A 16,293-nucleotide genomic window follows, 5' to 3' on the forward strand; every position below is an offset into this window, starting at 1 on the left:
AATGCTGCGCATGCGCAGGCTGTCCCTCATGTGCACCTCGTGGAGAGAAACTACTTGCGGCGGAAAGCTCGCAATGTGGAGAGCGCTGCATTAAACTTTATTTAGGACAATTCAACGTATTTCAGAATGTTAGTGTTGTTTGAAACCGCAGCTGGCTATGCCATTTTTAAGGTAAGCATTTTATTTTGTTAAGCAAATTGTGCAAAATTAGTTTTGGTACAAAAGTCGTATCTTTTCCATGTCTACATGTAGCTAGCAGGCGGTGTTAACTATGATAGTAGCTGAAAGCTTTTATAAAAAGTTTCACAAATTAAGTATTTTAGTGAATGCGTGTGTAATACTTCTTTGTAGCTATAGTTTTGCTTTTTGTAAACGATCTCGATGTCTCGTGGGCAAGTGTGCCATGTGGGCCTGCGTTGCTAACATAGCCACGTTGTGTCTGATCTGAGCGTAAATCAAGCTCTAGTCTGCCGGTATCTCACATTATAATCGATTATCCATCAAGTTTAGTTATATTGTAGGACACTACTTGATTTTTTTTACTATGATGGGTTTTACGAAGACTTGCAGTGAAGTGTGATTTTTCACTAACGTTAGTGGAGGAAGCGTCCACATGGTCGCACAGATTGTTGAAGCCTTCTTTGATCGTGACAAGTTACACGAATAAATATGCTTTCAAAATCTTCATAAAATAGGCATATGACGTTTCAACATTACAAGCTATGATGATGATGACCTTTGAGTCGTGTTGCTGAAACATAATGAGGCTTTTAAGTCACTACCTCATCTGAGCTTGTGCATCGAGTTTATTTGAAATACTTCAGAAAAACTTGTGTGATCATGGTACACGAATAAATATGCGTTCACTATGTTTTCTAACTCAATGACACACTTGCTTCCTTCGGTTTAAAGGTCCTGGATGAGCAGAAACTTCAGCAGGTTGATAGCCTGTGGAAGGAGTTTGAGACGCCAGAAAAAGCCAACAAAATGTAAGTTGTACTTTTGTGAAATCTATCTATTTATTTATTTAATACATTATTAGTAATAACGGGTGTGTTTCTCTTTTAGTGTCAAACTAAAGCACTTTGAGAAGTTCCAAGACACGACAGAAGCTCTTGCAGGTAATGCTGCCAAAATATTGATTCATCATTGTTAAAATTTTCAATGCTTTTAAAAAAAATCTGTGTGTCTATGATGCATCTCTGTGTCTGACTCAAATTTGAGGACAACCACTAAAATTTCGTCACTACCACTGAGACCACGGCAATTCGTGTTTTACTTGTTTATATACACAAGTGAAACTGAGTTTAAATTAGTGACTTGTTAGACTTATTACAAGATCATTGACCTTCCATAAAGTATTTTAACTCTGAAAATCTTTTTGTCAATAAAGCGGCAACAGCGATGGTGGAAGGAAAACTGGGGAAGAGCCTGAAGAAAATCCTCAAGAAAGTTGTGGCCAAAGAGGCTCACGAACAGCTGGCCATCACTGATGCTAAACTCGGTGGCGTCATTAAGGTAAATGGCAGAATCTTAATAAAATCCCATGTGTGCTGCATATGATGTTTTAACATTACAAGCTATGATGATGATGACCTTTGAGTCGTGTTGCTGAAACATAATGAGGCTTTTAAGTCACTACCTCATCTGAGCTTGTTCTTTGTAATTGTTAGTTGTAGTAGAAGGGCCGGTAAAGATTAAGATTAAAATTTTTTTGGACTAAATCGATTACTTCCATATGTGTGCTATGCTATAAAATGTAATGAGTTGCACTCTGTCGCCCCCTGCAGGAAAAGCTGAACCTGAGCTGTGTGCACAGCCCTGCTGTGGCGGAGCTCATGAGGGGCATCAGGAATCAGATGGAGGGGCTTATCACAGGTCTTCCTGCTAGAGAGATCAGCGCCATGTCTCTCGGCTTGGCACACAGGTTGGTTTAGTGCAACGCTTATTCTGCATCGAAAACTATTAGCTGGTGTCAATGATTAACTTTTTGCTGACCTATTTCTATGAGGATGTTCATCAGCATTCGTCACTACCACTGAGACCCTCAGAGCAGATATTTGTATCGCTTACATACTACTTTTCGAGCGATGTTTGACTTATCTTTGCGCTTCTTTCCAGTCTTTCCCGTTATAAGTTGAAGTTTAGCCCGGACAAGGTGGACACAATGATTGTACAAGCCATCTGTAAGGATGTGTTTCATTACATTTACATTTTTAAATAAACTGAGCTGATTAAACATAATGTAGGTGGACTCATCTCTTAATTTATTGCTCATGTGCAGCCCTGCTGGATGACCTGGATAAGGAGCTTAATAACTACATCATGCGCTGTCGGGAATGGTACGGCTGGCACTTCCCTGAACTTGGAAAGATCATCACTGATAACTTGGCGTACTGCAAGAGCGTCCGGAAAATTGGTGAGTGGCCAAACTTGTATGTATGGGGTTTTCCAAATAAAACATCGAGGATGGGGTGTACTTCGGTTTATTTCATAATGGAAGCATTTTTATTAGCCTTTGTATTAGTTTTAGTATTTATTTGTGTTGACTAGATTTGTGTCACACTATTTGCTTTAATCACACAAAAAAGTTTTATCATGAGCTTTGACGGCTAATCTTATTTTTTATTATTTCAAATGTGCAGGCTTTCGCACAAACGTGGCAACGACAGACTTATCCGAATTTCTGCCCGAGGAAATTGAGGCTGAGGTCAAACTGGCGGCAGAGATCTCAATGGGTACAGAGGTGTCTGATGAGGACATTGCCAACATTATGCACCTGTGTGACCAGGTGTGTTGGAAAGAAACCCACTACTACATAACTTGCTAATACGTATAGTATAGATTGAAAAGCACTTTAAAACCAGTATACCAAATCATCTGTGTTGACTGCTGTCACCTATAGTTTAATTGATTTTCTGTTCATGTAGGTGATTGAAATTTCAGAGTATCGCACACAGCTGTACGATTACCTGAAGAATCGTATGATGGCTATTGCACCAAATCTGACAGTAATGGTGGGAGAGTTGGTCGGAGCCCGTCTCATATCCCATGCAGGTGAGCGATGATTGCCCAGGAAATTAAGCAACCAATTAGATATACATGATGGCATTATGGTCTCTTTAAATTTAGTGACAATCTTGTTAAAGGTGCAGTGTGTAAATTTTATCGGCATTCAGTGGTGAGGTTGCGAATTGCAACCAACGGCTCAGTCCACTGCTTATCCCTCACTTTTAAAAACGCCTAGATGGAGCTATGGTAGCTGCCATCGGAAAAACGTGTAATTGACGGAGACAACTTGGTAAAAAAAGTTTGTCCGTTAAGGGCTTCTGTAGAAACATGGTGGCACAAAATGGAGACCTCCACGTAAGGGGACTCTATGTATGTAGATAAAAACGTCTCATTCTAAGATAATAAAGACATAATGGTTCATTATAAAAAGGTCTTTATACACCCCTGATAATATAGTTTTGTATATTATTTTGCATTTATGTAAAGAGATCTTTCTAAAAAGTACACATTGCACCTTTAAAGCAGAGGTTTTCAAACTTTATAGTGCCAAGAACCCTCAAATATGATTGATGAACCTTTTTTGAGGGACCCCTGACCTACAATTTGTAGCAATTTACATATTTTTGTGTATAACACATATAATTGGCTACTCTTAGAACACACTGGAAAGATACAAAAAAATATTTGGACATTCCACTTTTTTTTTTTTTTTTTTGAAAAATTGCTCATTTTCCAGCTCCCCTAGAGTTTAACATTTGATAATTTTACTATTTTGAAATCCATTCAGCTGATCTCTGGGTCTGGTCCTAGCACTTTTAGCATAGCTTAGCACAATCCATTGAATCTGATTAGACCATTAGCATCGCGCTAACAAATAACCAAAGAGTTGCGATTATTTTTCTTATTTAAAACTTGACTCTTCTGTAGTTACATTGTGTACTGACGGAAAATTAAAAGTTGTGATTTTTTTTTTAGGCAGATATGGCTAGGAACTATACTCTCATTCTGGCATAATAATCAAGGACTTTGCTGATGTAACATGGCTGCAGCAAGCGTAGTGATATTACGCACTGCCTGAAAATAGTCCCCTTGGTTATTTTCAATAGCAGGGGACGATTTTCGGGCGCTGCGTAGTATCACTACACTTGCTGTAGCCATGTTACATCAGCAAAGTCCTTGATTATTACTGCAGAATAAGAGTATAGTTCTTAACCATATCTGCCTAGAAAATAGCAACTTTTTAAGTTTTCCATCAGTCTTGGTACACAATGTTACTACAGAAGAGTCAAACTTTAAATGGGAAAAATATCGAAACTCTTTGGTTATTTGTTAGCGCGATGCTAATGGTCTAATCAGATTCAATGGCTTGTGCTAAGCTATGCTAAAAGCGCTAGCGCCAGACCCGGAGATCAGCTGAATGGATTTCAAAGTTGTAAAATTATCAAATGTCTAACTCTAGGGGAGCATATTTTTAAAAAAAGGGGGTTGTCACTTTAAACAGAAATATTAAAAAAATATTTTCTGGGAACCCTTAATTTTATAGATTAAATATCTTTTGCTAACCTTAGGATCCCTGCTGAATTTGGCCAAGCACCCGGCATCCACCGTACAGATACTCGGGGCGGAGAAAGCTCTGTTCCGCGCTCTGAAAACCCGACGTGATACCCCCAAATACGGTCTCATCTACCATGCGTCCCTTGTGGGCCAGACCACAGCCAAGAACAAGGGCAAGATCTCAAGAATGCTGGCTGCGAAAACGTCCCTGGCCATCCGTTACGACGCCCTGGGAGAAGACACCAACGCGGAGATGGGTATCGAGAACAGAGCCAAGCTGGAGGCCCGCTTACGCTACCTGGAGGAGAAAGGGGTAAGTTGAGGGCTGATATGAGAAACTTGCTGAAACTCGGGTTATGCGATCTCAAGCAGTGATGATCATGACTTCATGTCGCACTCCTGAACAGTCTATGTGGGTCTCAAGTCACTACCTCTTCTGAGCTTGAAAATTTGGACTAAATCCTGAATCTGGGTTTTGTTTAATTAATAAAGCTGGTCCAAATACTGTACAAAGTTATTTATTTACATGTTTATGTCTGTATGTTTGTCTCAGATCAGACGCATCAGTGGAACAGGCAAAGCTTTGGCAAAGGCAGATAAATACCAACACAAGAGGTAAGCCTGTTTTTTTTTTCATTTACACTTTTTAGGTGATCCTTTTCAATGGTTTTACCAAGTCTTATTATTTTTATGTTAAAGGACACTTATTATGGCAATTTTTACAATATGTAATTTAAGTCTCAGAATGTGTCTGTAAAGTTTCAGCCAAAATACCCCACATATAATTTGTTATAGCATGTCCAAAATGCCCCAATTTAGGTTGGAGCACTAATGTGCTATTTTTGTGTCTGTACCTTTAAGTGCAAATAAGTTAAACCCCCTTACTCCCTTTGCCAAAAGAAAGTGAGCACTTTCAGTTAAAATAGATCTGTTTCCAGTCAATACAATCTGAGACAAAAGTATCTCAATATTAAAGGAATATTCCATTTTCTTAAAAGAAAAATCCAGATAATTTACTCACCACCATGTCATCCAAAATGTTGATGTCTTTCTTTGTTCAGTAGAGAAGAAATTATGTTTTTTGAGGAAAACATTGCAGGATTTTTCTCATTTTAATGGACTTTAATAGACACCAACAATTAATACTTAACTTAACACGTAACAGTTTTTTTCAACGGTGTTTCAAAGGACTATAAACGATCCAAAACGAAGCATGAGGGTCTTATCTAGCGAAACGATTGTCATTTTTGACAAGAAAAATAAAAAATATGCTCTTTTAAACCACAACTTTTCATCTAGGTCCAGTCCAGCGCGACCTAACGTAAATGCGTAGTGACGTAGGGAGGTCACGTGTTACATATATAAAACGCACATTTGCGGACCATTTTAAACAATAAACTGACACAAAGACCTTAATTAGTATCAGTTGACATACAACAACGTAGGAACGGTCCTCTTTTAACACACTTGTAAACACTGGGGCGGAGTTTTGCGTTCGTTTTCCGTGACCTCTTGACGTCATGATGTATTGCGTGGGGTCACCTGCAGCATCACGACCAGATCTAGACGAGAAGTTGTGCTTTATAAGTGTATACTTGTTATTTTTCTTGTCAAAAATGACAATCGTTTTGCTAGATAAGACCCTTATGCCTCGTTTGGGATTGTTTATAGTCCTTTGAAACTCCATTGAAAAAACTGTTACGTGTTAATTGTTGGTCCATTAAAATGAGAAAAATCCTGCAATGTTTTCCTCAAACATAATTTCTTATCGACTGAACAAAGAAAGACATCAACATTTTGGATGACATGGTGGTGAGTAAATTATCTGGATTTTTCTTTTAAGAAAATGGAATATTCCTTTAAGATATTGCAGATCATTTGCAACTCACTGAGAGTGGAAACTATGGTAATGCTTTCAATGGCAGGGCAGGGCTTTATCAATATGACATCACATTAACAAGAGAATCAAAACAGCATGTCTAAGACTGCTTTGTAAAAGGGGATTTTGCATAATAGGTACATAATGTACATTGTTTGTATTCTGAAAAATTTGGTTTATACATAAATGGCTAATCGTAATTACAAGATCAGCTGTTCATCTATATCAATTAAGTAATAAACAATTGCCTGCTAAAATATCATAATTATACCAGCCTATATTTACATCTGTTCATTTGACTTCATGCAGCGATGTAAAAGTATACGACCCATCCGGTGACTCGACAATCCCTGCTAAGAAGAGGAAGTTTGAAGAGGTAGAGGAGGGTGATGAGGAAGAGAAGGCTGTGGAGGTCAAACCCAAGAAAGTGAAGAAGGAAGCCACGCAAGGTAAACGTTCATCTGGCACAACACACTGCATGCTGACATGATGCCTTCAGACAACCATTAAATAAATGTTAATCACAGCAGAGGCTGAGGCAGAAACAGAGACACCAAAGAAGAAGAAGAAAAAGGAAAAGAGGAAAGCAGAGGAGGAACCCAAATCTGAGGAGGAGGCGGCGGCCGTCAGTCCAGCAGAGGAGGTGAGAGGAGTTAATGGACAAATTCATCTCTGCTTGGCGGTGCATTTAAAACTCTTTAATCCTGTATCACTGAGTCATTGATTTACCGCCGTGGGGATTTTTTTATATTTAATTATAGCTTATCTGCAAGTATGGCTTTTCCCATTTGCTAAAATACTTCTTGGTGAACACTTTCGTGTTATAAGATCTCATAGATTCTACTTGATGATGTTGTTTTCTTTACAGACAACAGAAAAGAAAAAGAAAAAAAAGAAACGAGCGGCTGAAGAGGAGCTGAAGGAGGAGGTGGAAGAGGCTGCCGTCAGTCCAACAGAGGAGGTGAGAGTCAAGATGACAGATTTACAAACATTCATTTAACAGTTGTTTTGCAGGTCTAAAACTATTTCATATTTTTACAGACATCAGAAAAAAAGAAGAAAAAGAAGAAAAAGGTTAAAGAAGAGGATGAATAGGACTTTTAAAAAACATTTCTTCTTCATGAACTTTGTATATAAAATGTTTTATAGTGTTTCCGGACATCTCTTTTTGTGTTTCCGGCCCAACTCCCACTCGGCAGTTAAATCAGACTATGAAATGTTACTTTTTATTTTAAGAGGACACATTTTCTTTGCCTGTTGCTTGATTTGAAAATAAGATTTATAATTTCATACTCTCGTGAGCTTTATGTAAAGCTGTACCAGAACATACAGTTAAACTTGTTTTTTTATAGTCTAGGTTTTTAATTAAGTCAGATTTGGGTCTCATAAGAAATTATGTTAAGTAAAATTTGTGATGTAAGACTGAGTTGTTTCTCTCTCAGGTTTATTAAATCCTGTATGTCTCTGTGTTCTTGCATGTGGGCTCCTTAAATCGACCTTGCTTTAACACCCATGATTCAGTGGTTTTTCCATCGTCAGCTGCACAAGATACAAAGTGTAACATTGATTTGTTGTTAAGAAAAATCTTCCTGGGATTTCAGCCACTAAACTTTGGCCAAAAGGGCGTCTAGTTGGTCTGTTTTAATTTTGAAGTACTTTGTTTTAGGTCCAGTGGATTTAATTCCGGATCTAAATCCCGAAGAGGAAATGTAACCAAATCTTGAGATCATGAGGACGTCTCGCCACATGTTAAGATGGAGTATTTAATGTTTTATTTGTGTGTTTTACATTCCTCTCTGGTTCCTCCTCTTTGCTTGTTCCAGGAAACTTTGCCAAAATACAGCATAAATTTAGCCTGATATGAGTCTGTGCGCTGGGTTTAATGAACAGGAGATAGAGCAGCAATTTTGATTATAACATAAAGAGGAAGAGACAGAAACCGGATCTATTGGGCCATTGAACCAAGAGCCAATAATTCAAAGCGACTCTTTAATTGGGTCATTTTTTTAGTACATTTAAAAACTACTTCCTTATTACCTTTTACTACATATTGGGGCAGTTTCCCAGACAGGGATTAGCTTAAACCAGGACTAGGCCTTAGTTTAATTAGGAAATATAACTAGTTTTAACAAATATGCCTTACTAAAAACATTATTTGTGTGAATTTTAAGGCAAGACAAAGGGAACTGATGTATTTTAAGATATGTCAGTGCAAGTAGTTTTAAGTTTGGACAGCGCTTACATTTTTTTTTTAGTCTAGGACTAGTCTTATCCCTGTCCAGGAAACCTCCCCATTGATTTTAAATCCATCTTTATGGTGTTTCCCCTGGATCAAAAGTTTAGTGATGTCTTTTTTTCTGTATTTTTCTAAAATTATTATAGATAAGAGCTTTGGTTTTTAAACTTTGATGCCAAGGACCCTAACCTTTTGTCAGGGACCCCTACCGAAATTATACAAAAATTATATATTTTGTGTGTAATGAATATATCATACACTTGAGGTAATACTGGATGTATAAACATGATTTTCATTTAAAATGTATTTGTACTGAAGCTGCTTTGACAACCGCACTTGTTTCATAGCAGTTTTACAATGTATCCTGCCTTACAAACCCCAGTAATAAAGAAGACTGTAATAAGGAAACCACACTAGAACGATTCAAAGCAAATATAAATTATTCTGTAAAGAAAGATAAACTCTTAATAAATTAAGTTTCACAATATGGAGCCTGAATCACATTTGAAAACCCCTGGATTAGAGTACTTTGTTCTCGACATTTTGCTATTGGTGGTCTCAGACATCTACAAATAAATATAAAGGATTCAAAAGCAGCGTATCAGAAAACATTTATGTTGTATGTGGTTCTTGAGTGGTATATGTTTGGTTTATAGGTTCTTCAGATCGTTGTTCTGACTTCGATGTTTCTGTTTTTTCTTTTTTGGAACAATTATGGGATCTGACTACAAAATCCTATTTGGTTTTACAAGTAAAGGTTTCAAAACGTGTGGTTCCTTAAACCTCAAACAGTCCTTGGGGGTCTATATGACCCCAAACAACATTTCATTAGTTAAAAAAAAGGTTCCCTTCATCTCAGAGATATACAATTTTGTGACTTTTCCTAAATAAGCCATCTTCACATACACAAAAAAACTGGGCTTGATTCGGTTGTTCCAAAGGTATTAAATATTTTTTTTATTAATATGACCCCAATTGAAAGTGAATGGGAAATGCAAAAAAAGAAAAAAATTCCATTTGTCAAAAAAATAAATATGAATAAATCCGGCATAAATCTGAAAATTTTAACACAGAAATGAAGGCCTGGTACTTGTGCACTAATGCAAAGCAAAAAACACATGCTCACATACACACACAGGTATGACTGCCACAAGAGAGCATTTGTATGGAATTTGGCCAATAAAATGTGACCTAATGCACCCACATGTGCACTCACAAACACACACTTACATTTCTATGATATTTTGTAAAAACAGACATTTCAAAATGCATCAAAAACTATAAAAAAAAAATGTTTATATAAACATAAATTCACAAAACATATCACTAAAGTAGTGATTTGAGCAGTTGCCCATATCCAGTAAAATGAATGGGTCTCTATGGGCATGATTAAATCACGAAATGATTTAATTCCTAAACTGTAATTCTTTTATGTTTTTTTTCTAAAAAACCAATGGCTGAATTTAACACCCAACACCTATATCAGTATAGTGGTAATAAACAGGTACAAAAGTACTTAAAATCTCTCAAAAAACAGCTTTATTGTGTGCATGAGAAACAAAAAATTATATATTATTTGTATTATTGAAAATGTATATTTTTCTTACAATTATGCTTTTAATTTTGGGGTCATCTAGACCCCAAGGGCCAGAAGTATAAACAGAAAACAAGGAGCATTTGAGGGTTAAAGAGCCTTTAACATACAGAGAACTTTTTGTTGCACTTTATCGTAAAAAAAAATGCATTTGTGTATGGTGGACGTGTCATTTTCATTATTGTCAACATTCATTATTATCAAAACCAGATCAATTCATCATGAGTGAAGCATTGTAGATGGCCTTAAATGGTGAGAATGAGTTGTGGTGACTGAGATTTTAGTGTGGCGTGTAAACAAATGTTCGCCCTGTACTGTAACCCCTGCCTTAGTAGTGCAGTTCTCTCCGGACCACTTTGGCTATTAATATGAGTAAAAATGGTTTTATCAGGGACCTAGACAGATTTATAGAGTTTGCCTTGACCGTTTCTTATGGATGAGAGCCCATGTTGTGCAAAGACGTGAAGCTCTGGTTATGAATAACTCAGGGTCTTCGCCGCACAAACACAAATGTAGCCATAGCCTATTTATATCTAATAAGGAATATAAGTACACAATATATAAAAGCTATCATGTAATCATTTCTTAATGATTTTGTGATTAAGTCATACTTTGTTACTGCTTATAAAGGTTTAAACTGTCTGAGCATGGTATAAAAACTAGTTATGTAGCATTATGCATTACCGAAAAACATTTTTGCCTTGATCACGGTTATGCACATTTTGAAAATGTTGGTCATGCAAACCCCTTCTCACTGTTGTTACTCTAACTAAAGGTTCTTTGTAGCAATGCCATATAGAAGAAGTATTTTTGGTTCTCCACAGAACCTTTAAGTCAAAATAACATTTGTTTCTTACCTTTTATTAGTCTGTAGAACCGTTTTCTACTACAAAAACCTTTTGTGCAATAGATGTTACCGTACGACAATAAACTTTTGGGAATCTTTGATGAATTACCCTTATAAAATGTAAATTAGATTTTTTTTTATCAGAAACAGTACCCATAAAATAGAAAACCAGCCAAATAGATGACCAAAGACTCCAATAAATCACACAAAACTAAATGTTGTGGGAAGATGTGGTCATAGACTTTTATTAAAACTCTAATAAGAATGATTTTGATAAGTACAGTGTCTTTGTTTGGTCAGTAAATAATGTTTGTAGCAAATACTAAACAGCTAATGTTTGTGAAAATTACATTACACAATACAGATATATTCTTTTAAAATGCTTTTAATATTTTTGAACAATCATTTGGGATTTGCACAGTTGAATGAATCATGATCAGTCTGTGATTTTAGAGAATTTAAAATGATTAAGAGGACACAAGGGTTCTCTATCACTCATGTTGCCAAGTGTTCCCTATAATAATCCTCCCTTTCTACTAATCAGGACATTTATTTTATTACTATCAGGTGCAAAACACAGATATTAAATCCAAACGCTCAAATATGCCAACAGCTAGATATGGTGGAGTGTTATGCTATAGTGATGCTTTCAAAAAGTAAAACATTAAACAAGTTTAAAGGTTTTATGTTTTGTTTTATGGGATTAAAGAACAAGTACTATAATACAGCTTGACAAATGACAGTGTTTTCTTAGTTTTACAAACAACTTGTGCTACAAACTATTTTTGGCTCCACAAAGAAGATTTAAATAGACTCTTCTAAATAGGTTCTTTTATGCTTAGCACCTTTACTTTTAAGTACGGGACATAGAAATCAAGGGGGAGAGGGTTACATTAGAACATATCTGGTTTAAAATACACTATTAAAATACTTTGCTGCCTTAAATTTTTTTGTTGAATCAACTCGGATTTACAAGTCATTTCAACTTACTATTATTTATCTTGACTAGAGATGAGTTGTTATAACTACAGGTGAGTTGTTATAACTTATAAAATTAAGTTGACTTTTCTCAACTATATTTTATCTAAGTATTTTTTACAGTGTAGTTTAAAAAAAAATTATTTTTGTTACAAGTCTGTCACACCCTGATTAAAATGTGATGTATGTGGCATAATATATACACTGTAAAAAATAATTTGCCGCCCCAAAAATGTTTTGCTAAATCAACTCAGATTTACAAGTCATTTCAACATGAGTTGTCACAAGTAAACTTAATTTTATAAGTTATAACAACTCATATCTAGTCAAGATAAATCATAGTAAGTTGAAATGACTTGCAAATCCGAGCCGACTCAACAAAACAATCCAAGGCGACAAAGTATCTCTTACAGTGCAAACATATACTACTAGCACTTTTAACAATAAGAGCTCATTCATTAGAAAATATTTGACGAGCTCAGATGCTAAACCCTCAAAGTATGAAAACATGTTTTCTTTTAAATTAGCATTTTTTTATCAATCTCTTTTGTTTAGGTTCATGCGTATGAAAAGTTTATTAGTTATTAGTAATTGAAATTGCCTTATTTTCACAAATGTCACGTTAGTCATTTCATTGGTTCCCTGTATTACTGATTTTAATATTTCACTGTAATATGTACAGTAACCAACTGTCTGTACAGACATATGTACAGTATAATATTGTAAATACTAAAGGATTATGGGAAAATCTGTGCTCAATTTTTTTGTCAAATCAACATAATTTAAAGTAAAAGTAACATAAAATATAAGTTACACCATTTCAACTTGGTTTTATGTCAACTTATCACAGGTAAAAATTTACAATCGTAGGTTGAATTGACTTGCAAATAAAAAAATAATGCTGCATTCATTTTTTTACAGTGTGTAATTACTTTCTATTGTTAATCAGCTTACAGTAGCCTACACATTTCACTGTCTTTCGCTGCAAAACCCTCTAAGCACATGCAAAAATCTCCACTCCAAGTCTCATATATAATATTTTATATCGGTCAATATTCTAAAATATTCGATAAACTTATTTTAACCAGGTAAAAAATGTGACTTATACTTAAATCATCCAATTATTCTTTCATGCACTTAGAGGACTTTGCTGAAAACGTTGTGGCTTTTAATGGATTCTGCCAACAAACCGGCATTTTTGAATGGTCTGAGGCCAGGTTTAAGATGATTTGAAGCGCAAGTATTTGATAAACAGATAATACATGGGAGAGCATTCGGTTAATATCATTATCTCATTTTTGACGGATGTGGCGTTGCATCTTATATGTGTGTTTAAGACATAACTGATAAAACACATTCTATTTACATACATTTTTTCAACAGATTGCAGATCATATCCTATAATGTCCTATTCACAAACATGCATGATTTTTCCATAGTTGTTAATTATTAAGATGGTTTTTTAGTCCATTGGTCAGCTTCCATCTTAGAGGCACAGGCTGGTGGGCATGATGTCTCCTGATTGGCCTGTGCTCCTGTCAATCGCTCTCCTATGTTCCCACAGTAGAGAAGAGAACGCATGGGCCATTTCTATAAGTACATGTAAAATAAGTATAAGCACATGATATATATGATGAAAGTACACTGTAAAAAATTTTGTTTTACTTTAACATAACAAATTAAGTTAAATAATTTAACTTGTTTATAAGTTATGTCAATTACTTATGTCAGTCAAAATATTAAAATAGGAGGTGCAATTGATTTGCATAACCAATTTGATTATTTTTTTTACAATTTGATATCATTTGTTTTAAAATATAAATTCATATGTTAAATTTGCATGATCTCGTCTTAGTTAATGACAATATTTAAGTAAATTAATCAATACAAATGAAATGTTACAACATTATCTCTTATAATACTTATAATAATAACCTAAGGGCTCAGGGGGCCCAGAATGCTCAAAATACTCCCATATATTTAGACTAAACTACCAAGCTTGACAAAGAACAAATGAGATGCACAAGACAAAATAGGAAAAGTTTACTATACTGAACTTTGATAGCTGATTATAAATGTGGTAAAATCATTCACCTTAACAGGATGCAGGTATCCTTCTGCTCTGGGAAGGATACCATGCTCGCCCAGCTCTCCTCCCTGGTCCAGGGTTTCAGTCAGGTGGGCGATATAGTTGGTGGCCAGGACCAGCACGTCTAGCTTGGAGAGTTTTGTGTTTGGAGGAACAGAAGGAAGAGCAGCCTGCAAACTGTGAAAGGCTTGTCTGAGGTTTCGCACACGACTCCTCTCTCTCGCCGCATTCTCCGGAGAGTTTTGAGTCTTACATGCCTTGGATGGAATGGCCGGGTCGGACTTTACCTAAGACAATAAAACACAACAGAGAGAGTTGATTTATTTATTGTACTTTTTTATTTTTTTTTATTTATCAGAGGTAGAAACATTTTATATAAAGTCGAGACCGCTAGGGAAATGGTGGTCAGACTCTGGTCGCGGACTGTCCAAAAACCATCTTGGTGTGTGTCAGTGAAAGCAAGAAAAACTGAAACCTTTTGTGCAAATACAATAAACATGGACAGTTAATTTGCTTATCATTGGATGAGAGATTAAGAACTAGAGTAGCATCTTAAATATTTTAAAAAGTTATGTTCATAATCTCAAAGTTTTATTTATTCATATGCACTGAAAAAAAGTTTTTCAATTTAAAAAAGTAAGTTACCTAGTTGCTTTAAAATGTTGAGTTAATTCATCTTTAAAAAAATATCTATCTATCTAATGGTATTGAATTTATCAAGAAAATATAGTAAAAACCATTTGGGATACATTACCATGTAAAAATCTGTTACATTTACACACATATTTTCCTTCAACCTAAAAATGAACGCTCTTACAGGTATTGCCCTTTAAAGCATTAAAGATCAACCCTCCACATCTGCTACGCCTCTTACTCACCCACTTCTTTGGCTCTCTATGTGTTGCCTGTCTCATGCATGACTGCGTCCATCTCTGGGTCTGGAGACTCTTTCTGCCCATCCCTTCTTGGTTCTGTGTCTCAACTTCTTCCTGTGTTCGCTCTGACATGAGAACCACCAGTGAGACCACTAAACAACTTCTAAATGACAGCACGCGAGGGTCTCCTTTGTATTGCGTGGAGGGGCTCGGCCCTCTCCTCCACCCAAAGGCCCGATGTCCACCCCGCTCTGCTCCATCCTCCTCCCTCCTCCTTATCTGGTGAGGTAATGTGGGGATCTTCAAGTGCTCTGTTATCTCTCGCCCTGCCTCCCCCGGGCGCTCGCTGCCAAGGGAGCAGACTCAGGGGAGTTGCATGGTGTCCCCAGGCAGGTCGGCAGTCGTGGAGGGTTTTGGGAAAAGCAGAGAGCCGTTGTGCAGCTGCAGACCCACAGCAGACACAACCTTGACCTGGGCGGCCTGCTGGGGCGACGTGACCCAAACAATGCAAAGTTACTGTGTTGACTGTCAGAGTGATGGTTGTTGATCAGACTGCATGGGCCTGGTTTATCAAGGACATCTGGATTATGGGATGTGATGTTACATTAAAACATAAAACATGACTCGCAGTAAAGAAATGTGATGCAGATATAAACACACAACACAGGAATAGAAGGACGTGGCTGTACAACAACATATTATGAGATTCTTCAATCATGTCTGCTATCCAACTGCTACTGGTTGAAAAGACATGACATAGACCATTTAAAAGAGTCAGGAAAATGGAGTAAAGTTTATATGTAGTTGCACAATTTTCCTAAGTGTGGAGTTCTAGTGACAGAAGAAAATATCATCTTAAATAGCTGCATAGTAGACTAATGTTGTATTTATATCAGGGGTTGTCAACCTTTCTCTTTTCAAGGCCCCCCATCATCCACAACCATATTTGAAGGCCCCCCACACTTACAATTTCTACCAAATTATACACACTAGCTTCACATAACTAGACAGATGTTATTACACTTATAATCTCATCTTGAATTTTTGCAGTTTTCACTTATTTTGATGCTTGTTTTTTTCTTATTTTGAATCATTTTAAGTCATCTTAAGGCCCCCTTAAAAGTTTGTTAAGGCCCCGGTCGCTTACAAAAATTAACCATCCATGGTTTTAATACAGTTAAAACAACAACAAAAAAACATGGTTACTGTAACCATGGTAACCTCAAAAT

The 16,293-nt window shown here is 36.2% G+C and overlaps 2 protein-coding genes and 3 non-coding genes across 6 annotated transcripts; 4 read left to right on the top strand and 1 right to left on the bottom strand.

Moving 5' to 3' along the window:
- The first annotated feature begins 12 nt into the window (after window positions 1–12).
- On the top strand, window positions 13–7,954 carry nop58 (NOP58 ribonucleoprotein homolog (yeast)). Of its 2 annotated transcripts, none has more exons than XM_055213099.2 (15): window positions 13–171; window positions 913–989; window positions 1,069–1,121; window positions 1,394–1,518; window positions 1,791–1,927; window positions 2,122–2,186; window positions 2,285–2,419; window positions 2,646–2,791; window positions 2,931–3,057; window positions 4,581–4,879; window positions 5,120–5,181; window positions 6,755–6,894; window positions 6,973–7,088; window positions 7,314–7,406; window positions 7,487–7,954. In XM_055213099.2, exons 1-15 carry the CDS (start codon window positions 127–129, stop codon window positions 7,538–7,540), a joined length of 1,674 nt encoding a protein of 557 aa, XP_055069074.1. In that variant the 5' UTR covers window positions 13–126; the 3' UTR covers window positions 7,541–7,954. The 2 variants fall into 2 exon arrangements, with proteins under 2 accessions (XP_055069074.1, XP_055069075.1); XM_055213100.2 differs by having other exon boundaries at window positions 6,976–7,088.
- Window positions 715–798, top strand: LOC129451302 (small nucleolar RNA SNORD11B). Its single transcript, XR_008646740.1, has one exon. It is a non-coding gene; the product is annotated as a small nucleolar RNA SNORD11B (small nucleolar RNA).
- On the top strand, window positions 1,575–1,658 carry LOC129451301 (small nucleolar RNA SNORD11B). The gene has a single exon (XR_008646739.1). It is a non-coding gene; the product is annotated as a small nucleolar RNA SNORD11B (small nucleolar RNA).
- LOC129451303 (small nucleolar RNA SNORD11B) lies at window positions 4,930–5,013 on the top strand. Its single transcript, XR_008646741.2, has one exon. It is a non-coding gene; the product is annotated as a small nucleolar RNA SNORD11B (small nucleolar RNA).
- A 4,956-nt stretch (window positions 7,955–12,910) lies between the features above and the next one.
- tcf23 (transcription factor 23) lies at window positions 12,911–15,522 on the bottom strand. Its single transcript, XM_055214380.2, has 3 exons — window positions 15,068–15,522; window positions 14,195–14,476; window positions 12,911–13,690 (listed from the first exon to the last, which is right to left on the bottom strand). Exons 1-3 carry the CDS (start codon window positions 15,194–15,196, stop codon window positions 13,550–13,552), a joined length of 552 nt encoding a protein of 183 aa, XP_055070355.2. The 5' UTR covers window positions 15,197–15,522; the 3' UTR covers window positions 12,911–13,549.
- Window positions 15,523–16,293: the final 771 nt, after the last annotated feature.

Source organism: Misgurnus anguillicaudatus, chromosome 8 (genome assembly GCF_027580225.2).
Source record: "Misgurnus anguillicaudatus chromosome 8, ASM2758022v2, whole genome shotgun sequence".
In the NCBI taxonomy this organism is placed as follows: Eukaryota; Metazoa; Chordata; class Actinopteri; order Cypriniformes; family Cobitidae; genus Misgurnus; species Misgurnus anguillicaudatus.